The sequence below is a fragment of the Phocoena phocoena genome, chromosome 4 (genome assembly GCF_963924675.1).
Source record: "Phocoena phocoena chromosome 4, mPhoPho1.1, whole genome shotgun sequence".
Lineage (NCBI taxonomy): Eukaryota > Metazoa > Chordata > Mammalia > Artiodactyla > Phocoenidae > Phocoena > Phocoena phocoena.
The window spans coordinates 97,063,017-97,086,595 of NC_089222.1; the positions used below are offsets into that span (position 1 = coordinate 97,063,017).

Consider the following 23,579-nt stretch of genomic DNA (forward strand, 5'->3'; position numbering starts at 1 on the left):
ACAATGAGATATCATCTCACACCAGTCAGAATGGCCATCATCAAAAAATCTAGAAATAATAAATGGATAAAGAAGATGTGGCACATATATACAATGGACTATTACTCAGCCATAAAAAGAAACGAAATTGAGTTATTTGTAATGAGGTGGATAGACCTAGAGTCTGTCATACAGAGTGAAGTAAGTCAGAAAGAGAAAGACAAATACCGTACGCTAACACATATATATGGAATTTAAGGAAAAAAATGTCATGAAGAACCTAGGGGTAAGACAGGAATAAAGACACAGACCTACTGGAGAACGGACCTGAGGATATGGGGAGGGGCAAGGGTGAGCTGTGACATAGCGAGAGAGCGGCATGGACATATATACACTACCAAACGTAAGGTAGATAGCTAGTGGGAAGCAGCCGCATAGCACAGGGATATCAGCTTGGTGCTTTGTGACCGCCTGGAGGGGTGGGATAGGGAGGATGGGAGGGAGGGAGATGCAGGAGGAAGGAGATATGGGAACAAATGTATATGTATGGCTGATTCACTTTGTTATAAAGCAGAAAGTAACACACCATTGTAAAGCAAGTATACCCCAATAAAGATGTTTAAAAAAAAATCTAGAAACAATAAATGCTGGAGAGGATGTGAAGAAAAGGGAACACTCTTGCACTGCTGGTGGGAATGTGAATTGGTACAGCCACTATGGAGAACAGTATGGAGGTTCCTTAAAAAACTAAAACTAGAACTACCATATGACCCAGCAATCCCACTACTGGGCATATACCCTGGGTAAACCATAATTCAAAAAGAGCCATGTACCAAAATGTTCATTGCAGCTCTATTTACAAGAGCCAGGACATGGAAGCAACCTAAGTGTCCATCAACAGATGAATGGATAAAGAAGATGTGGCACATATATACAATGGAATATTACTCAGCCATAAAAAGAAATGAAATTGAGTTATTTGTAGTGACGTGGATGGACCTAGAGTCTGTCATACAGAGTGAAGTAAGTCAGAAAGAGGAAAACAAATACCGTATGCTAACACATATATATGGAGTCTTAAAAAAAAAAAAATGATCATGAAGAACCTAGGGGCAAGATGGGAATAAAGACACAGACCTACTAGAGAATGGACTTGAGGATATGGGGAGGGGGAAGGGTAAGCTGTGACAAAGTGAGAGAGTGGCATGGACATATATACACTACCAAACGTAAAATAGATAGCTAGTGGGAAGCAGCCACATAGCACAGGGAGATCAGCTCAGTGGTTTGTGACCATCTATAGGGGTGGGATAGGGAGGGTGGGAGGGAGACACAAGAGGGAAGAAATATGGGAACATATGTATATGTATAACTGATTCACTTTTTTATAAAGCAGAACCTAACACGCCATTGTAAAGCAATTATACTCCAATAAAGATGTTAAAAAAATTTTTTTAAAGAAAAGAAATAAAGAAGGGTTTTTCATGAATCAAATTTATTTCAAAGAATTAATGTACAATCAAAGCCAAATACATTCCTCGGGGTATGCCAGAAATAAGCAAAATAATATTATTAGAATTAAAGTTACTAAAAAATTAGGCATTTTTTTTCTGAATGGTAATATGAAACATCATGGTACGTTATCATTATTTGACAACAGAAAACCAGTAAAACATGTTTCAATATTGACTTTTTGTTGTTCTTATAAAGGTAAAACAAACATTCCAACAGAGCAAGTAAATCATAAACTCTAGAAAGTGAGTCATAAAAAGGTGTTCTCTTTAACAGCATGCAATTCCCTACAAATAATGTATCTCATCTCAAAGCATATTTACAATTCAAACAGAGGTCTGCCAGCCACTAAAGGAACAACTCTCCACCCGTTTCATCCACAGAGATGGTGATTACACAGCTCCTCTGAATGCATATGATTTTTAAAAATAGTGAAAATCCACTTGTTCTTTTCTAGTTTATTGATTTACACATTTCAAATTTGGCCATGTTAATGACCAATGTACAAATATTTGTATAAATATTTTAAAAGACAAAAATAACAATTATATACAGTTTGCAAAGATCAAACTTTAACCATGGTACCCTCCATCTAGTCCAACGACTAGAGACTTTCCAACACCAATAACTATCAGGTACTGCACCAGGCCAAACGAAGCCTCAACACTACGTCCAGATTTATTTTTTAACTTCCAAATGCTTTCATTTTTCTTTAAAGAAAAAGTTTACAATTCACCTCCTTTTAAACTGGCAATAGCTACATAAGCAATGCCTTATGCCACAAATCAAAGCCTTCTCCTACCCAAAAGCTACTGTTAAATTGAAGTCAATTTTACCACTCAGATTAAATTCAGATGTCTAGATCCCAGATACCTGGGTATGAAATATTAAAATCTGCCAAGAGGAATTAGATATTTTTCTTCTTTTCTTTTAACATAACCCACTATATAATAGTGAACTAAATATGTTTGTTTCATAGAAACAACTTACATTTGCCAATACAGAGCAAATGGTCTATGTACAGATACATTAGGACTGCCTAACTGACAGTGAGTATTGCTGACCAGGCTCCCAGCCAATGGAGCTAATACGGTGGAGCTCTCTGCTGAATGGACTTTCCCTTCAGGATACGTCGGATCTGGAAAGGAAACCAATAGGATTTGTAAGGGTTTTTTTTTTTCTACAACCAAAGTACCACATCTCCTTCAGTTTCTTTGTAAGTAAGTGTATGAAGAAATATGCAACAGTATGTGTCAAGATTTTAAGGGGACAAATAAAAATACTACAACTCCTTTTAAAGTTTACTACAGACCTGCTATAATGATCTTTGAGTAAAAGAAAGTAAAGCATCTCCATTAAAAATTATCTGAGGCCGGGCTTCCCTGGTGGTGCAGTGGTTGAGAGTCCGCCTGCCGATGCAGGGTACACGGGTTCGTGCCCCAGTCTGGAAAGATCCCACATGCCGCGGAGCGGCTAGGCCCGTGAGCCACGGCCGCTGAGCCTGCGTGTCCGGAGCCTGTGCTCCGCAACGGGAGAGGCCACAACAGTGAGAGGCCCGCGTACGGCAAAAAATAAAAAATAATCTGAGGTTGAAAATCTCCAAAAGTTTAACTAAGACCTATATTCTTTTCCTAATCTTTACTGTTATTTGTGAGAACATTTAATATAATGCAGTAATCATGGTTATTATAATAGCTCACCTACCTTGATGTCAGCCTCAACCAAGAACCAAGAGCCCACGTTACACACACAAGTAAACTATAATGCCCTTCGAGTCAAGATAGCTGTGACATCCAAGAATTAAAGCATCTGTGCATGACTATATGGATCACAGGAAACCCCCAGGCTCATTCAGAGTCTAGTAATTGATTTTATACCCCAGCCTGACAAATTTTATGATCTGTCTCTCAGCCCACAGCAGATAAGAAGTAACAAATTAGAAGAAAGAAGACTGGAGTAGGGGATGCAACTGACAGCTGCTAGAAGGAGACACAATGACCATGGTCTGACAATAAAAGCAAAGGAAAAGACCCTCCCTCCACACACAGAGACACAAAAAATACAAAAGCAGGAAGGAGAGTAATCCAAGAACATTTAGCAAAGAGTCAAGCAGCTCTCCATGCTCAGTACTCCCTGAGAACATCACTCTATGACTGCACACCACAAACAGCAAACCAGAAGTGAACAGTGCGCTTAGGACTCTGCCATTTACTATTTAATGATGGTCCCTATGGCTGGACCCACTCTGAGTCTCAGTCTTCCCAGGTGAACCTTCACCCTGCAAAGTTTTCCTAACTATTAAGTGGTATAATATACAGGAAAACTCTACAAATCATCAAGTGATTCGTTTTAAGCTATAAAGAGCTCCACAAATATGAGTTACTATAATATTATGGTCATAGCGAGGGCTGTAAATCAAAGGCAAGGCTAAATTGCATTCCATATATTTTATTTTGTGATTATTAAAGTATGTAACGACCCACAGCCACAATCTCTTGTTTCCTCCAGGGAAAGAGTTTCATCAAAAATATTTTAAGTTCTTCCAAACGTATGGACACCACGGGGGAAACTGGCGGTGGGGGGTTGGTGGTGGTGGGATGAATTGGGAGATCGGGATTGACATATATACACTAATAAGCATAAAATGGATAACTAATAAGAACCTGCTGCTTAAAAAAATAAATTAAAAATATATAAGTTCTTAAAAAGAGTCAGTTCTTGTTATCAAGAAAAGTTTAGTCATATGAAACTGTTCAATCCCCAAATATAATATATTGGGTTGGCCAAAAAGTTCATTCAACTTTTTCGTAACAGCTTACAGTGGAAACTGAACGAACTTTCTGGCCAATCCAGTAGAACCATATGATGAGAAAAGCATAATTTTATTTAAAGTATAAAATATTTCTAGGTTCTAAATTATATAAATAACCTTCCCATTTTTTATTTAGGATCAGTTAGTAGATAGAAATCATTGTTAACAGCTAATGTTTACTGAGCAGCACCCACTTATGTGCCTGGGACTATTCTGAATACTCTATAAATACTGACTCATTTAATATGCACAATATTTGAAGGCTCATCACTTACTCACAAAACTAAGATTCTCTTTCTTTAGTGTGTGCAGGAACCTTGGTTCCTCCTCTTTCATCAACTTCCAAATGTCAAACCATTCTGACTTAGCCCAAACCCAAGTTTGTGTCTTGGAAGAAAAAGAAAGACTACCTGACTTCTGACCATTTGGGGTCCATGGATAAACTCTCAAATTTCTTACTTTTCCTTTGGAGACAAAGCAACTGACTCTAAAGGGCTACAGTGACCACTGTTGAGACACAGATGTTGATAAAGCCCACCTGAAGATTGCCAGCTGGCCCCTGCCCCATATGTTTCGGAACAATGCCTCAAAGTATTTCTTCTCCCTTCTGTGGCCCTCACCTGTTCTCCCACAGGGCCATCAGGAACCAAATGTACTGGCTGTTCATTCTCCAAGTTCCGAGTACTTGGGTCTGCTCCCTTCCTCATCAACAGGCGGACTGCATCCAACTGTGTCACCCGATATTGCAGGCTGGCAGCAACATGGAGGGCGGTGTTTCCATTGTAAGCCTAAAGACAAAGAGACAAAACGACACCCATCAGGAAGGGAGACTTTCATGAAAGCAGCTCAAAAGCTTGAAGAAGGTATAAAGAAGGTTATTCCAAATCTTGTGCAGTTCTTGAACACTTCTAAAAGTACCTTTGCATTCACAAAAGACAGGTAACTGGGCAGTTCCAAAAAGAGGCGAATGAGTTCCAGATTTGCTTCTTCAGCTGCCAAATGCAGGGCTGTGCGGCCACTTTTACGATCCTTGTCAAAGGCAAGAGGGGGAAAAAAATGAACATCCAGAAACCATGCCCTGGATATGCTTCTCACCCAGTCTCTCATATGTCTGGTTCACCCTTGGAGACTCACTCGGAGTGCCCCCTTCTCCACAAACCCTTACTGCAACCCAAGCTCCATGGAATCTCTCGGTCCTCCTAATTCCCTTTTATCACATCTACCCTTGTATACCGGGTGGCCATAAAATATAGAAACATAGACTATGCTGTTTTATCATGTGCTGTAATATAAGAAATCATTTTCTGTGTATTCGCCTATGTTTCCAGACTTGGTGGCCACCCTGTAGACTTAAAATTAGCTATATCTCTCACCATTTCTACTAGACAGTAAGCTTCCCAAGGACCCAAGTGGCTTATGATTTAGGTATTTTCCCCTAGGGCCCCTAACTCAGTACCTCAGCCTTGTACACAGCAAATACTCAGCAAATAAACCTCAAATTTAAAGATAGTAAAATATTTTCCAGTTTAAAAAACAGAAGATTAAGTCCAGATCCAACAACAATGAAGAAACCCTTACAAAATGCACTACCTTTAGTATCTGTGTATAACAATGGAAGCAAAATGAAAATATCAATTTCAAGCACTTTCTTTTCCTTTCAAATAAAGACATTCGTTTCACAGCTAAATGATCTTTTGAATAATAATCCATAGATTAAAAGCAAGTCAAGAAAGCAGATGAGGTGATCTTTTAAAATCTAAGCTTAACTATCCATACATTGCTACTCCATTAATTTAAAAAGATGGCAGAAATAAAATAAAAAGGGGGAAAAGTTTTAATCTACACTTGGGAAGAAGGTCTTCGGCTATAACCACGTCTCTCCCACATCCCATTTCCAAACTCTTCTGTGAATTTTACCTTAGCTTCCACTGCGGCTCCCATTTGAATCAGACACTTAATTGTATCAACTAGACTCTTATTCTTCAGCAAAAGCTCCTGAACTTCAGGTGAATGGGGCTGTTGATTTCTCTGGAGTTCGTGAACCACAGCATTGTGGGCCACAACTGCACAGTGTAGAGGGGTCAGGCCTAGAAAAAAGCATAAGAAAGCAGTGGTCAAGCATCCCATCAATTCTTTTAGTTGTTCTATAATTACAAACCTTGAGGGTGGCCTCTCACATGACCTACATATGGGCTCCACAAGAACTAGTAAGGTAATCTGAGTAATCCCTCCATTGGGTCTTAGTGCTAATTTTATCTATAGAATATTTTAGCTTTAATTACCTCCCTTCCTTATTGGTATTGAACTTAATACCCTTAGAATTAATGGGCCCCTCTCTCTGAATGTTTCTTCACCCAATAATGCATCAATCACTTACCATCATAGTTAGTTGACTCCAGATCCACAAACTGATTGCTCCCCGCTGCTCCCTTCTGAATTGCCTGCAGAATTTAAAAACAGACATCTATCGGCAAAAGACAAACTACACAAATACTTATCTACTACTGTTCCAAGAAAGGAGTAAGTCAACTCAAAAGAGAGCATTGCAACAGGCAATCTACATCCAACTCCTAATATCCAAGCTGTACCCCTTTGGCCCTATGGTAATGGGAGCCTGGCTCGCTGCCTCTTACCTGAAGCACCTGGGAGTGGCCCTTCTCAGCACAAACATGCAGGGGGGTTCTTCCCCAGCAGTCAGTCGTATTCACCTGGGCCCCGAGGTTCACCAGATCCTGCACGATGAGGTGCTGATTGGCAGCCACTGCCACCTGAAAGGCACTCTGTGGACATTCAGAGGAAAAAAATATTTTTTAAAACCCATAACACTATAGTAACAAAGAATATGAACCTAAACTAAGACTGAGGGGAGAAAACCCCACATAGAGAGAATAAATCCTGTTAATAAGCAATAAGATACTGTAACACAAGGAAACTAAAATAAGCTTAGGGTGCAGCTTTATTATACCCAGTTAGTCTTTGGTCAAATAACTACAAAGTTAAAGTTAATAACTTCAAGGTTGGCAGTGACAAAGAGTCAACATCCAGAAGTTAATATTAACTAAACTCTCTTGGTCTGGAACTCTGAAATGATCTACACATAAATATGAGACCGGCCGTCATCTTGTCCCCATGACCACACTTTGCCATTTCCCTCTGTCAAGATCCTCACCTGTCCATTGTGCTCTTTAATATCCAGCATGTGAAGCGCATTCATCTTTCTTGCAAGGACATAGGAAAGTGCCCTTCTCCCCTGGGCAACAGCAATATGGAGGAACCTGGGGAAAAACAAAAGGAAAAGAAAAGAAGTGAATTATTTATTTCACTAAGTTCATCCTTTTTTAAAAAAAATTCTTCCTTTAGCCCCTTTCTTGATATGTTGGTGTACTCAAATCAAACAGTACAGAGCATAATTTGTCTTTTCTGCTATGCTGACAATACATCTGAGTTGCAACAAGATGAATTAGGTTACCAGAAAAAAGAAGTACGCCAGGCACCATGCTGATTGCTTTAAATCCATTATTCTTAATGTTCATAAAAACCCACTGAGGGAGGTATTATCATTTTACATGCCCAGAAACTGAGGCATAGAGAGGTTAAACAATTTGCCCAGGGCTTCCCTGGTGGCGCAGTGGTTGAGAGTCCACCTGCCGATACAGAGGACACGGGTTCGTGCCCCGGTCCGGGAAGATCCCACATGCCGCAGAGCGGCTGGGCCCGTGAGCCATGGCCGCTGAGCCTGCATGTCCAGAGCCTGTGCTCCACAACGGGAGAGGCCACAATAGTGAGAGGCCTGCGTACCGCAAAAAACAAAAACAAATACAAAAGCAAAAACAACTTGCCCAACACCACAAAGATGTCAGAACAGATCAGTATTCAATCTACAAATCAACTCACAGTTGATCATGATCTAACTGATTTTGCTCTACAGACACAATCTATGCTAATCTTTCAAAACCAATTATTCAAAGACATGTACATTTTTATTAATTTAGAACAGGTAATTTGTTCAGCCAGAAAAAAAAAAGAAAGGAAAACTCTCGCTTGAAATATGAGCTATCATTCTACGCCCACTAGTCATCTTGTTTAGCCAACCACTTACTCAGATCTAAGCTGGCATCCCCTAGAGAAATTCTGTGCCCACTATGTCCAGCAAGCATGGCTTACCAAATCAGCTCAATGAGATAAAGGGACATACTCACGTGTCACCATCTGCATCCTTTGAAAGAAACTGGTCTTGGGAGATATGTGCCAATTTGCTTTCTTCCTGCTCTACTTGCCACTGAAAAAATGACTTCCCTAACTGTGTGGTGTTCATTGGATTTCCGACGATGTTCGGGAAGGGCAGTGGTGTGTTTAAAGGGGCAGAGCCTGCGTCATGCGTCGCCAGGGCCTCACAGGCACTGTGTGACATCACGTTGAAGTTCTGCACGTGGGCATCATTTTGCTGCTGAATGCTGGGGGCAGTCTGTGGGGGAACAGCAATATTCTCAGATTCCCTGGGACCACTTAGAAGGGATGCAAAACTTTGGTTCAGGCAGAACTGTGGTTCTTGATGTTTGAACTGTGGTTCAAAGATGTTTGGTTCGTAGCTGGGGGACTGGGAAGTTCTGGAATAAGGACTGTATTCCAGAGCCGGGCTGTGGGTGTAGTGCTGTTGCGGCAGCTCCTGCACGTTCTGGTCCTGTGAAGAATACTCATACATGGAAGCCTGATCCATCATGTGTGGGGAGCTGCTGACTTGGAAGGGTTGGTATTTCTGAGGTGGAGAGAAGACCTGCCCTCCGTGGAAGTCCTGACACTGCTCATGGGGGGAGCTTGGAGGGACCCCCACAGGGCACATCCAGCTAACTTGGACGGTGTTCAGGGAAACCAGGCTGCATTCATTCTTAATGTTGATAATGCTCTGAAGCAGATCAGCACTGCTGTCCTGTTTGGATTCATTGTGATGGACATCTTCCATGCTTTCCGCGGGTGTGGGCGTTTGAGGTGGCGTCTGGAAAGGGAGAAAAAATAAGTTGCGCACTTCCTTCCAAAATTATTCCAGGAATAATTTCCAATGGGTATTCAGAGGAAAATAGTGAGATACGTACCAAAAACTGGGTATGTAACAAAGCTGGTCTTTTGCAAGCTGGTCCATCAGATGATAAATCAGGGCCTTTCCTTTTCCCACTATATGATACTGTGTTCTTCAATTCTATACCCAAGAAAGGAATATGGAATCTGTGATAATTTTATTTCACAAATTTTTACCCATAATCACACTACACTGTTTTACCCTACAGCCCCCATGATATTATAAATAGAGGTAACTCTTACCTGTGAATTGCTCTCTGTTCACACCTTGTGTCTATAAGGAAAAAAAGTTTCCAATTTAGTGTGTGATAAATGGTTTCCTGATTAACATACATCAACAAACAGACTTATCTCTACCCCTCTTTACAGTTCACCATAAACCTTTGACATAGCTATTCTAGCAATATTTATTTTCTATGTTAATTTCCATCCTATCTTGCAACTTCCCCCATTTGCACTTTCACCTTAGTTCAACTCAGGTTAAGATAAAATTAATAAGGCCACTTGAGTTTTCCCTTTCTAGTCAAAATGTTCCAATTTAACTGAACCACATTAATTTCCTTGCCCCCAACTTGCCTTCATTTATTTATTCATTAAATTTCTCTTGCACACCTGCCAAGTACCTAGCAGTGGGCCAAGTGACAGCAATATAGCAGACAGCAGGACAAATATGTTCTCTGTACTATGGACTTTGTGGTCTACAAAAGACTTGCCCAACCTAGGTTAGCAGAGAGTAATAACACTGACAGGCTAACCTCCCTATCCCCCAACCCAAAACAAATAAATTAGGTGCCACCTTAAAATCATCGACGGCTTGTCCGGAAGCCTTCTGTTTATGACTTCGGATGTGCAACAGGAGTTCCTTCACCGAGTTCTTCACGCGAACACCTTGAAAGGGTCCTCTCTGCTGCCTTCCAACCCCCATATGGGGCTCAACTGTTCAAAAAACAAAACAAAACAAAACATATCCCAATTAAGTGTCTTCACAGACATGAATATTAATAATCTCAAAAGCATAGCTATCCAACATGATAAACTTCCCAACTAACAGACCGCAAAGCCTCTTCAACTCGCTTGCCTCATACCTTTCCCCACCAGGAAGCCTAATGAATTAAAGCTCATAAAAATATTGTTTCAGGGAACCCCAGAGCCGAGAGATAAACCCAAATTAATTCTCTGTCTCTCGGCCCTATCCACCCATGAGACAGGATCACAGATTTTGCCACCCTGACTCTCATAAATCTGTAATTATTCTAGACTTTTGAAAAACCTTGGGGGAGCAAGGAATAAATGATGAATTTTTAGCTTTTCAAACCAAAGGCTTTATGTCCACATAGAAATTTTAAAGTCTATCAATTCCACTCACCTAAGAAGGTACAAAACAAACTTCTCCCAAAGATCTCAATGTACCAAAGCCTAACATTTAACAATGTCTCAGTTTATTATTTCCCTCAGTTCAGCTACGCCAAGAAAGCTACCTAAATTCACTGAGCTTAAACGCCTTTCCACATACGCACACAGGATTTCCCCTCACTGACTGTTTTTGATCACATAGGCCTTCTAAGTAGAAAGGAAATAATCTCATTTCATATTTAAGCTTTAAAATACACTTTAAAATGCAGTACATGAGGGCTTCCCTGGTGGTGCAATGGTTGAGAGTCCGCCTGCCGATGCAGGGTACACGGGTTCGTGCCCCGGTCTGGGAGGATCCCCCATGCCACGGAGCAGCTGGGCCCATGAGCCATGGCCGCTGAGCCTGCGCGTCCGGAGCCTGTGCTCCGCAATGGGAGAGGCCACAACAGTGAGAGGCCCGTGTACCGCAAAAAAAAAAAAAAAATGCAGTACATGAGTACAGCATTCTACTCTGACCACTACTATGTCACAACCTCTTGGGATGAGCTGAACACAAAGTAAACACACAAAGAGTCAGGAAATGAATAATTCAGCAACCCCATTGAGAATGGAAAAAAATAAGATGGGACAAAAAACAAGGCATAATTTTAAATATATAGATATATACACACACATATATATAATCAAATACATGAGAGAAACAACTCAATGATAGAGCAAACTAAACACTAGTTAGGTTTATGTTTAAGTCTAAGAATATCTTGCCAGAATCTAACACGGCATTTCTCTGGAATGACAGTAGTTAATAACTCAACGTCACAGGGAGAAAAATTCAGTTTCAGAAATCCCCTACGGTAAACCAAAGAACTAACAAAATAGTTTCAGCCAGATGAAGGCCAAATGTGGAGGGAAAAAAGGGTCTAAATACACACACAATTTTGGCATTTGCTACACACTTAACATACAGGAAGCATGTTATACAACCGAGTGGTTTAAATCACTTTTTTAAATAAAAATGACAAATCACATTTTAAACTAAAACGCAAGCAAAAAACAGGAGTGGCCAGCCGTGGGGAATACCTGAAAGAGAACGCTCTTTAAAATCATGCTGAATAGATTTTCCAAAATTTGAGATTATCTAGACGTTCGTTGGTTCACCTACAGCGGCATCCTGTTTTCCCCCTAATTATGCAACTCCGTTCATTAAGAAAAGAAGCTAACAATTCACAGCCGCAGAACGGAAACGTTACGCCTTTCTCTGCTACAGACGGTTCAACCATTCTAAAGCACACAAAACAAAAACCGAAGAAATTCTGGGCAGACTTCGGAAAATCACAGACTCAAGGTATAAACCGGTTTTCAGTCCAGCTTCACCTTACATCTTAATAATATCGGCTTCTTTTCTTTATAAAGTCCTTTTACTTAAAATTTCCACAAATACGTACTTAGAAAGAAATAAATCACGACCTTCAACCCAGTACCCAAACCCTTATCGCCGGCTACAGCCTTTCACTAAAACAGCCACAAGAAAAAGGTACACCTACATCAGATCCAAAATCTCGCCACAGTATGTGAATTATACCTTAAGAAAAGTGTTTTTTTAAAAAAAGAGAAAACCCAACGTGGTCCATTCCCCCCACCCGAAGTTAGAGCTGTGTGTTTCAAGTTACCAGGCCAGCTAAAGGCGCCCAGATTTCACAGACGGTCAAAGGGCATCGAGTGATATTCAACGCCCAGCACGGGGCAAGGGATCCAGTAGTGGCCTAATAATAATGGCCAGTGTGATTATGTACCTCCGCTAAAGCAGGCGCCGAGGCCACCTAACACCTGGCCGAGGTACTTCGCTTCTGGGCGGCCCAGATCCCCCCCCTCCCCGCGGGTGGGCCGCCCCCAAACAGGGGTCCTGGGGCCGCCCCGCCGGGGCCGGTGGGTACCTTGCAGCCGCTCGGCACGGGCGCCGCCTCTCGGCCGGGACTCTACCGCCCCGCAGGAGGACACGGACGAGGCAGAAGAGAAGTCGGACGAGTCGGAGCCGGGCGAGCCGGGCGCCGAGGGCCCAGACGACGAGCAGCCGGCGTCGCAGGCGCCGGGGGCGGCGGCGGGTGGCGACGCGCCGTAGAAGTAGGCCAGGTTGAGTGGGCTAGTCATGAGGCGGCAGTCGCCGGCCGCGTCCAGCAGCCCCTCTCCGCCGCGGCTGTCGTCCAGCAGCTTGTCCACGATCATACTCCCGGGCTCGGTGCTCGGGGACCCCAGACACCTGCGCCACCGGTTCGCTGCGCGCGGCTGCCTCCCGACTGCGGCTGTGGCTGTGGCTGTGTTGGGTTCGGGGACCTATCGGCTGGAGGACTGCGCGGGCACGGGCGTGGCCCCGGGCTGCCCGACTATTTAACCGGCCTTCGAGGCCAGGGGCGGAGAAAAGAGGCCACCGCCTTGCCAGCCTCCCCCGCGCCCGGCCGCGCCATTGGCGGCGTCTGGGCAGCCTCCCGGCCCCTCCTCCGGATGCGCCCCGTTTCCAGTAAAATGTACAGGATGAGGCAATGTGCCCTCCGCCCTCGCTCCGCCCTCCCGGCCCCGGCCAGACCGACCGGTTGTTTTCCTGCCCTTCACCTAGAAACCCCGATGGAACGCGGCCTCCTGGCCCTCGGACCCCCGACCCGGCCGCCAGCCGACGGATGTCGGGGCCGGCGCAGCCTCGGCGCGCTCCCAGCCTGGCCTAGGCGCCCGGGAAGAGGGCGCGTGGCGTGGGCCTCGCCCTCATTGGGCGGCGAGGAGGCGGGAGGCGGCGGTGGGAACAGGTTGGCCTGGTTCCGTGGCGTAGGAAAGTGCTGGAAGGTGCGCGCCGCGCAGCCCTCCCGCCGCCCTGCGCCGAGCTTCTCGCCAGCCCCAGCCAAGGCGTCTCCCAGCCAAGGCGTCTCCCAGCCAAGGAATCTCCGGGAGGTTCTTAAAGGCCCGGCTCCTCTCAGTTTAGTAAGCGTTTGCCAACGTACCTTTTGGCCAAATCCCAAACTGAAAGAGATGTTGAAGCCATTTTTTTCTGTCCTCAAATTATAATCCGGGCAACAATTTTTTTGTTTTTTGGATGCAGCCCAGGAATAAAAAGCGGTGTCCTGTGAAGTTCCATACTGAAACAAATACGTCTTAGCAAAATGACAAGTATACATACATGTATGTGTCTATTTACATATATGTAATTTCTTTATGCTGCATAACTGTCCATTGTGTCGGATAAGCACAGGAATTTTGCTCTTTCCTATCTTAAATACTTTAATGGAGTTACACAATTTTTGTAGTGAAGTCCAATTACTTGCTAAAACCGTGGCTAGGAGTTAGCAGGAAATAAGATGAATGATCATGTCTGTCCTTTCAAGTACATTATAATCTTTTAAGAATGATAAGGTAAGTACACACATGCTATATTAAAAGAAACCAATTATGATTAAATACCATGAGGGATACAAAGTTCAGTGAGTGTCCTAAAAAGAACGTCTAGTGAAGGGCAAGATGAGGTCATGAGGAAAATCTTTGCAAAGAAGGTAACATCTGAGGTTGACCCCAAAGAATGGGTGAGGTTTCAATCCACAGCATTTATAGGAAGAGGGAACAACAATGAGCAAAGAATTAAAGAAAAGGTGTCAGATAAAAGCTTACAGTCCCTTCTAGGATAGTCAAGGGAAGACCATAACATTAAATGTGAAAGGTAACTTGGTGTTTTGGGGTGGAGCACCTCCAGTAACAAGCTGACACACTGGTCTTTAATAAACATTGAGTGAACATGAAAGAATTTGGGGCAGGCAAAATTAATCCGGAAGCAGCTCAAAGGAGGAGAGAAACCACTGTAATGGCCCAAGAGAGAACTGACGTGACCCTGGGGCAGAGGCAGTGGGGAAGAAGAAAGTAAGCAGAAAGAAAACAGGCCTGCGCAGCATTGCTAAAGCAGAATGCGCAGGTCGCACCGGGTTGGAGGTGGGCAGCAATGAAGGGGTCCCCAACCAGGCTATGGTTTGGGGCTGGATGACCATGTGAATAGGGATGCCAACTTCAGATCACAGAGAAATCAGGGAAAGTAGACTGTTAGGGTCCCAAGAGGAAGAAATGAGGGAGGCAGGGGAGGAGGGAGACAAAGAGCTTGAACTGTTATTCAGTATTGATAGGTGGTACAAGACCCTGGTGCAGGTGCTAAAGTAAATATTTCCTTGTTTCTCACAAATGTTGTATTGCCCTAAGAACTTCTTGCTGCCTTTCCCTCCTGCCAGTTTTTGAGTTTTGGTAAATTTTTTTTAAAATAAAAAGAAAACAGCTCCCTTGATGTATCTGCAGAAAACAAGGCTCCAGTAATTGCAGTTCCTCAGAAACCAAAATCACTTAAAAGATGCTCCAAATGAGATACTAGGCTTTCTCAATAAAATCTATTTGGATTTTTTTTTCCTTCCCACTAACATTTTATGTATAATAAAGGCCTTAAATGGCCATCCAAATAAATTCACGGCCAATATTTTTTTTTACGAAATTAATTCTTGGGCTTCCCTGGTGGTGCAGTGGTTGAGAGTCCGTCTGCCGATGCAGGGGATGCGGGTTCGTGCCCCGGTCCGGGAAGATTCCCACATGCCACAGAGCCGCTGGGCCCATGAGCCATGGCCGCTGAGCCTGTGCGTCTGGAGCCTGTGCTCCGCAACGGGAGAGGCCACAACAGTGAGTGCGAGGCCCGCGTACCGCAAAAAAAAAAAATTAATTCTCCCCCTAAAATTATTTCCTGTTTCACTTGGTATATAAAAATTCAAACTTCAAAATCATGGCTTCTGAAGAACTTAATAAAGATAAATACAGTCAGTAGACTAATGTTTCAAAATAAAGTTTTCTACGAAATATCAAAGCAATCATACTGTTTCAAAAGACCACAAACCACCCCCCCTTGGGCTTCCCTGGTGGCGCAGTGGTTGGGAGTCCACCTGCCGATGCTGGGGACACGGGTTCATGTCCCAGTCCAGGAGGATTCCACATGCTGCGGAGTGCCTGGGCCCGTGAGCCGTGGCCGCTGAGCCTGCGCGTCCGTAGTCTGGGCTTCGCAACGGGAGAGGCCACGGCAGTGAGAGGCCCGTGTATCGCAAAAAAAAAAAAAAGACCACAACACACAGTCAAGAATGGTTATTTGTTAATATCACTACAAAAATTAACTTTAAATGCTCATTTAAATGTTGAAATATAAACTCAGTGTGGTCTATTAGGTTGAGTGATATGACACTGCCACTGTTCTAATCAAACATTGTGTACCATTCACTCTGTGGAGATAGCTAACCATGTTATGAGGACTCTCTGGAAAAGTCCACTGAGGCCAACAGTTAGCACTAACTTGCTAGCCATGTGAGTGAGCCATTCCAAAAGCAGATCCTCCAGCTCCACATCTGGCCTTCAGATGGCTGCAGCACTGACCAGCATCTTGAAGGTAGTAGTATGAGTAACCTTGAGTTAGAAACCCCTTTCAAAGCCACTCCCAGATTCCTGACCACAGAAACAGTATTTGAAAAATGAGCCTTTGAGAATTTACACAGTTTACACTGCTCATCATAGGTGGAGAAGAGATTAGAATCCTTATCTGTCTGAGTCTGGAGCCCAATCTTTTGCTTTAGAAAGGGAGATCAGAAGACTCATTTCCTCAAGGCTCAGATGTACGGTCTACATCTAAAGATATAGAAAAAGATGAAAATGACAGATCAGAGAGTTCCCTGACTCATGAAAGGAAGAAAACTATTCCAAAGCAATTGGAAGGAACTGTAAGTATAAAATAAAAATATGATGATGCTCTTTTTCTTGGCTTTATAGATGCTGATAATTTACCTTATTGTGTCTTATGCAATAGAACATTTCTGCATAGTAATATGATGTCAGTTAAGTTGCAACACCATTTTGAGACCAGTCATTCAGAGTTTTTAAAAAGGAACTGACGTTTTAAATGAAGATGTAATGAACTTTTGAGAAGCCAAAAATTATTTGGTGCAGCTTTTCAAACCTGAGGAGAAAAATCCAGTGAAGTATCTTACAGCATAACTGGCTGAAGAAGTGAACATCATAGGTGAGAGAACAGTAAAGCCTGACAGAGTTTATCTTGCTGAATGCCTTCTAGAGGAAAAGTCAGCAAAAGAAACCATGGCACTGCCACTTTTCAATGTTATAGTAACTCATCAAATTAAAGATTTGACTGCAAACTTTAAAACTGATCTTTTCTGCAGAACTGCACTTTTGCCTTAGAAATGGATAGATCTGCTGACTGTCTGGACTTGCTATTCTGGTTGTATTCATCAGGTATCAGCACCAACTAATTATCAAAGGTCTTTCATATGAATGTTTGACAACAAACATAGAGGTGCTGAATGGGGCTTCCCTGGTGGCGCAGTGGTTAGGGATCTGCCTGCCAATGCAGGGGATACGGGTTCGAGCCCTGGTCCGGGAAGATCCCACATGCCGCGGAGCATCTAAGCCCGTGTGCCACAACTACTGAGCCCACACTCTAGAGCCCGCGAGCCACAACTACTGAAGCCTGTGCACCTAGAGCCCGTGCTCCGCAACGAGAAGCCACAGCAATGAGAAGCCCGCGCACCACAACAAAGAGTAGCCCCTGCTCCCTGCAACTAGAGAAGGCCCGCTTGCAGCTACAAAGACCCAACGCAGCCAAAAATAAATAAAATAAAATAAATTTTTTTAAAAAGAGGTGCTGAATCATTTGAAGTATACAATATTTTTTTTGAATCTCATCATTTATCCTGGAACAGTTGTGTTGACATTTGCACTGATGGTACTAAAACAAAGGTGGGTAAAATTGCTGGTGCCTTACAACAAGTGAAGGCAATGGCAACAAATTGAACTAGTCATCATTGTATTCTTTACCACTACCCATTTGCAGAAGAAAGGAAAAAAAAGAGAGAGAAGCCAGTTTCACTTAAGAAAGTCATAGATGAAACAGTAATAATTACTAACTTTATTAAAACTTGACCCTTGAAATATATATATCTTTAATATTTTATGACAATTGTCTGGAAAGGCATTTGGTCTACTAGGTTGAATGATATGATATGACATTGCCATTTGTTCTAATCAAATACTGTTTGAGTTGTGAGCTGAACTAGTCTCTATTTTTTATGGAATACCAATTTTACTTGACTGACAAACTGGTTATTCAGATTTGGGTATTTGTCAGTTTTGGGGTTTTGCTTTTTTTTTAACACATGCAAATCATTTATTTCATTTCATTCTCACCATGATTCTATGATGTGGGAATTGTTCCCTACATTTGATAGGTGAAGATATGAAAACTAAAACAGATAGCACCACTTGTCCAGGATCCCATAGCTGGAGCTCACATATGAATGCAGTGGATCATCACTTGTTTTTTTTTTTTGTTTGTTTGTTTGTTTTAACATCTTTATTGGGATATAATTGCTTTACAATGGTGTGTTAGTTTCTGCTTTAAAACAAAGTGAATCAGCCATACATATACATATGTTCCCATATCTCCTTCCTCCTGCATCTCCCTCCCTCCCACCCTCCCTATCCCACCCCTCCAGGCGGTCACAAAGCACCAAGCTGATATCCCTGTGCTATGCGGCTGCTTCCCACTAGCTATCTACCTTACGTTTGGTAGTGTATATATGTCCATGCCGCTCTCTCGCTTTGTCACAGCTCACCCTTGCCCCTCCCCATATCCTCAGGTCCGTTCTCCAGTAGGTCTGTGTCTTTATTCCTGTCTTACCCCTAGGTTCTTCATGACATTTTTTTTTCTTAAATTCCATATATATGTGTTAGCGTACGGTATTTGTCTTTCTCTTTCTGACTTACTTCACTCTGTATGACAGACTCTAGGTCTATCCACCTCATTACAAATAGCTCAATCTCATTTCTTTTTATGGCTGAGTAATATTCCATTGTATATATGTGCCACATCTTCTTTATCCATTCATCCGATGATGGACACTTAGGTCAAACATGGATTGTTGTGAATTGAAAGGAGAATTTAACATTGGAATTCATTAATGAGGAAATCTGAACTCTCAGTTACTAAAAGACTATGCAAATTTCATATAACATTAATGGCAATTATTCATTCAAACAATCACCTCACCTCCCCCAAAATTGATTTTGCTTACTACTATGGCCTGCAGGACAAATCTGGCCTATTGCACAGCCTATCTCTTAAGAATGGTTTCTACATTTTTTAAAAGTTACATTTTAAATGGTTATATAAGTGCTTACATAATATCCTCTATCTTGTCTCTTAGTCCACAAAACCTAAAATATTTACTATTTGGCTCATTACAGAAAAAGTTTACGAACCCTTGCTTTAAGCAAAAGTGCTCAGAAGCACTGCAATGTCATGGCTTTGAAGCCTGCAAACTCAGCTCTAGCACTGACCAGCTATGTGTTTTGGGGCAAGTCCTTCATCTCTGAGCCTCACTTTACTCACATATAAAGTGGACTATTAGTATCTAAATCAAATTGCTAAGACCACATGAGGTAATGTACAACGTGTGTAAAGTATCTGACACATCCTAGACACTTCATGTTAGTTCCCTTCCAGTTCCCATAAATTATTTTGACCATTGAGTGAATCTCCAACCTACTTGTATGAGTGTGGCTGAGAGAAGCAGGGAGAATAGATTACATATTGAACAAAAACTTTTCATACCTTTTGTCTGCATAGCATTTCCCCCCAGAGCACTTTCCCACTTGTGCAATCCAACTGTTAGGAAGAAACGCAATGTATTTTTTTTTAAATCATAACTGTAGAAGTTGTAGGTCAGAAAACTATTATAATGAACAAAGATGCACTAAATTAGACATGAGGTTCATAGACAGATTCTCCTGTTAACATCCTTCCACTTTTCTCTATTTCCAACAACCATGCTCAAATTTCATCTCTTAACCTCATTCTGGATTACATGTTGCCCTGCAGAGTTTCCTCTTCCCATCAGCCTACATCATCCTATACAGTTTAAACGTTCCATAAATGCTAGCAAACAGGGTCTAGGGGACCAAAAGACCAACCTGTGATAAAGAGTAGAGAATAGATAGAAACAAAGTCATCTTTTAGTTTCATGTGTTCTGTTCTAACTCTCAGAATCTTTGACCAGTGATTCTCAACCCCTTTCTTCCCCCAGCACACCTGAGAGGTATGATACACTCCCACCAGTAAGGTTTTCTCTGGCCACTACGATCTTCAAAATGGGGTTGTATGGCCCTTGAAAACACCTCCCCAGTGATTGTGATAGACCATTAAGGAGGAATTCCGGATCTGTTTGACAACTATTGCTTTAAATTACTTTACCCAATAATTCTAGTGCCATAGAACACTCTATGACATAAATCACAGCAGGATCATTTTTGACCCACCTTCTAGAGAAATGGAAATAAAAGCAAACAAATGGGACCTAATGAAACTTTAAAACTTTTGCACAGCAAAGGAAACCATAATCAAGACGAAAAGACAACCCTCAGAATGGGAGAAAACATTTGCAAATGAAGCAACTGACAACGGATTAATCTCCAAAATTTACAAGCAGCTCATGCAGCTCAATAACAAAAAAACAAACAACCCCATCCAAAAATGGGCAGAAGACCTAAATAGACATTTCTCCAAAGAAGATATACAGAATGCCAACAAACACATGAAAGAATGCTCAACATCATTAATCATTAGAGAAATGCAAATCAAAACTACAATGAGATATCATCTCACACCAGTCAGAATGGCCATCATCAAAAAATCTAGAAACAATAAATGCTGGAGAGGGTGTGGAGAAAAGGGGACACTCTTGCACTGCTGGTGGGAATGTGAATTGGTTCAGCCACTATGGAGAACAGTATGGAGATTCCTTAAAAAACTACAAATAGAATTACCATATGACCCAGCAATCCCACTACTGGGCATATCCCCTGAGAAAACCAAAATTCAAAAAGAGTCATGTACCAAAATGTTCATTGCAGCTCTATTTACAATAGCCCGGAGATGGAAAGAACCTAAGCGCCCATCATCGGATGAATGGATAAAGAAGATGTGGCACATATACACAATGGAATATTACTCAGCCGACAAGTAACCTTAATGAAAATTACAACAAAAAGAGTAGATGCAAACAGATAATCCGATAAGAGTAACCAGATTGCTAAAACACCTGGATTTTTCAAGAAAGTCACACCTACTTTCTCATAACGAGATTCTATTGCAGAGAAGGGACTATGTGATCATGATTTGTGGAAAGCAGAATTTAAGGAAAAACAGAAACAAAACTAAGTTTTTAGCCTGTATATTTCAAGAGTCTCAAATACACGCGTCTGTGTGTTCAGTTATCTAAAGATATTTGTTAAGGAAAAAATTTTTATTATAAGAGAAGATAAAAATGCAATATCCAGCAATCTATCATCAGTTTAAATTCTATCGGACAGCGCTTCCCTGGTGGCACAGTGGTTAAGAATCTGCCTGCAAGTGCAGGGGACACGGGTTTGAGCCCTGTTCCAAGAAGAACCCACATGCCACAGTGCAACTAATCCCATGTGCCACAACTATTGAACAAAAACAGTCTATGCCCTCATGGAGCTTACATTCTACTTGGAAAGACAGACAATAATAAAATAGCTATACAAATATAAACGGGAATTCCCTGGTAGTCCAGTGGTTAGGACTCCACGCTTCCACTGCCGGTGGCCAGGGTTCTATCTCTGGTCAGGGAACTAAGATCCCACAAGCCACATGGCACAGCCAAAAACAAAATAAAGAAAAAGAAAAAGAACATTTAAAATTTAAAAATATATAATAAAGCCAGGTTGTGATAATGTGCTGTGAAGAAAAACAAAGCAAGGCAAAGGGAGACAGCCAGAGATTCTATTTTAGCCAAAGAGGTCCTGGAAAACTTCTGTATTATCTTCCAAACCTATGTGATGGCAAAGCAGTTTGAGACCTGAGAGTTCTTGTCTCCTGTCTGTTTTGAACTCTGAGCAAGCTTCCCCACTCCCACAGGTTCAACTCTGACCTGTATTAAAAACTCCAAATTCCTATCTCCAGCTCTGACCTTTTCTCTGAGTTCTAATTCCATGATGCCAAGAGTATAATAGACAGAACTAAAACCACACTAGCTCCCCCTTGGCTCCTTTACCCCCCACCAAAAGACTATCTTCATTTTTCTAGAACTGTCTAGAGGACTTAATGTTTTGTCTCTTTCTGCTCCTTTATTCCACTGTAAAAAAAAAAAAAAAAGTACTAAAAGTTCCTTATCCAAAATGCTTCCCACATATCCTGTAGTCCTCATTCTCAAAAGCATCACATTTAAGAACAGCTGGAAGTTTGTTTGGGAAAGCCCTGCTCGACCACAATTGGACCCTAGGACCTCCCATATCAAAACTAAATCTCTATGCCTCGTTTTCATACCCTTCAAAATCCAGCTGCCTCAGATCTGTTATGGGCTGAATTGTGTACCCCCAAAATTCATATGTTGAAGCCCTGGTCCCCAGTATCTCAGAGTGTGATTGTATTTGGAGATAAGAGCCTTTAAAGAAATAATTAAGTTAAAATGAGGCCATTAGGATGTGCCCTAATCCAATCTGACTTATGTCCTTATTAAAAGAGAGACACCAGGGACATATGTGCAGAGGAAAGGCCATATGTGCACACGTGGGAAGGCAGCCATCTGCCAGCTAAGGAGAGAGGCTTCAGGAGAAACCTACTGGCCCTTTGATCTTGGACTTCCAGCCTCCAGAACTGTGAGAAAACAAATTTCTGTTATTTAAGCCACCCAGTCTGTAATATTGTCACGGCAGCCCTAGCAGACTAATGCACTATCCCTTCATAGTTCTATCTACTACTCAACATGCAGTCTTACAAACAATCCTGGAAAACACTACACTAATTCTTGTCCCAAACTTCTATCCAAGCTAGAACTCTTGCCTGTAATATTCTTCATCCCTTCTTAAAAGCACAGGGTTTTGAAGTCAAACAAACTAGATTCAAATCCCAGCTTCATTCACTTAACAGCCATGTGGCTTTAATTAACTTCTCTAAGACTCTGTTTTCTCATCCATAAAATGGGTACATCACTGAATTCAGTCAGTATGTAGGTTAAATGAGGTAGTGTACATGACATGCCCAACACAACACCTGGTACACAGCATACATTCAATGGTGATAGTTGTAGTTGATATTCATTTTTCAAAGCTCCATTTAATACCAGATTGTTAAGCATTCTGGCCTCTTTGGACCACCAGCCCAACCTGAAGAGAACATAGAAGAGGAGAATCATGGAGAGAAGCTTGGAGCCCTACCCTACAGGGCCTGATGCCACCTGAGAACATTGGAGTTAATGTGATAAGCCACGGGGAGCCAGTCAGGGTTTTTGAACCGAGGAAAAGCATGATCAAAGCCATGCTTTAGGAAGGATAAAGTGACAGCTGCGTGTAGATGATCAGGACAGACACCATGCAATACTAGAGGTGACAGGTCATAAAGAACTAAACTTGAGTGGTGCTTATAGGAACGTAAAGAGGGGAGAATTGTTTAGAGAAATATTTCAGACATGTAGTCTACAAGACTGAACACTGAAAGGGCGGACAGAGTCAGAGGTCTCCCCAAGGAAGGCCTTGAGATTGCTTCAGTGCTAGCACCATGAACAGAAACATGGAGGCTGGGTGAAGATGCAGGAGCACAGGGGAGGCATCAAGCTTGATTTTAACCCTCACATTTCATTCCCTGTGCTGCTCCTGCCACTGCATCTCACCCCATATCTGCAATCTGATCAGGTGCCTTCTTTTCCAGTAAAACTGCAAGAAGGGATTTCAAAATTAATGTACACAAAGATATAAACAGTAACCTTTC

General features: G+C 42.1%; 1 protein-coding gene across 1 annotated transcript; it reads right to left on the reverse strand.

Moving 5' to 3' along the window:
* Positions 1–2,333: 2,333 nt before the first annotated feature.
* On the reverse strand, positions 2,334–12,952 carry NFKBIZ (NFKB inhibitor zeta). The gene is made up of 12 exons (XM_065876257.1): positions 12,664–12,952; positions 10,173–10,312; positions 9,620–9,650; positions 9,394–9,497; positions 8,503–9,296; positions 7,473–7,578; positions 6,937–7,083; positions 6,681–6,744; positions 6,221–6,390; positions 5,222–5,332; positions 4,924–5,091; positions 2,334–2,629 (listed from the first exon to the last, which is right to left on the reverse strand). The coding sequence occupies exons 1-12, from the start codon at positions 12,950–12,952 to the stop codon at positions 2,576–2,578; spliced, it is 2,178 nt and encodes a 725-aa protein (XP_065732329.1). The 3' UTR covers positions 2,334–2,575.
* Between the last annotated feature and the right edge of the window lie 10,627 nt (positions 12,953–23,579).

What these genes read in the sequence shown, in the direction of transcription:
- NFKBIZ (XM_065876257.1), bottom strand. Translation starts at nt 12,952, where the DNA reads ATGATCGTGGACAAGCTGCTGGACGACAGCCGCGGCGGAGAGGGGCTG. An exon ending in AAGCCGTCGATGATTTTAAG is followed by an intron (nt 9,651 to 10,172) that starts GTGGCACCTAAT and finishes TTTTCCTTATAG; the next exon opens with ACACAAGGTGTGAACAGAGA. An exon ending in ATGGCCCTGTGGGAGAACAG is followed by an intron (nt 2,630 to 4,923) that starts GTGAGGGCCACA and finishes TTTCCTTTCCAG; the next exon opens with ATCCGACGTATCCTGAAGGG.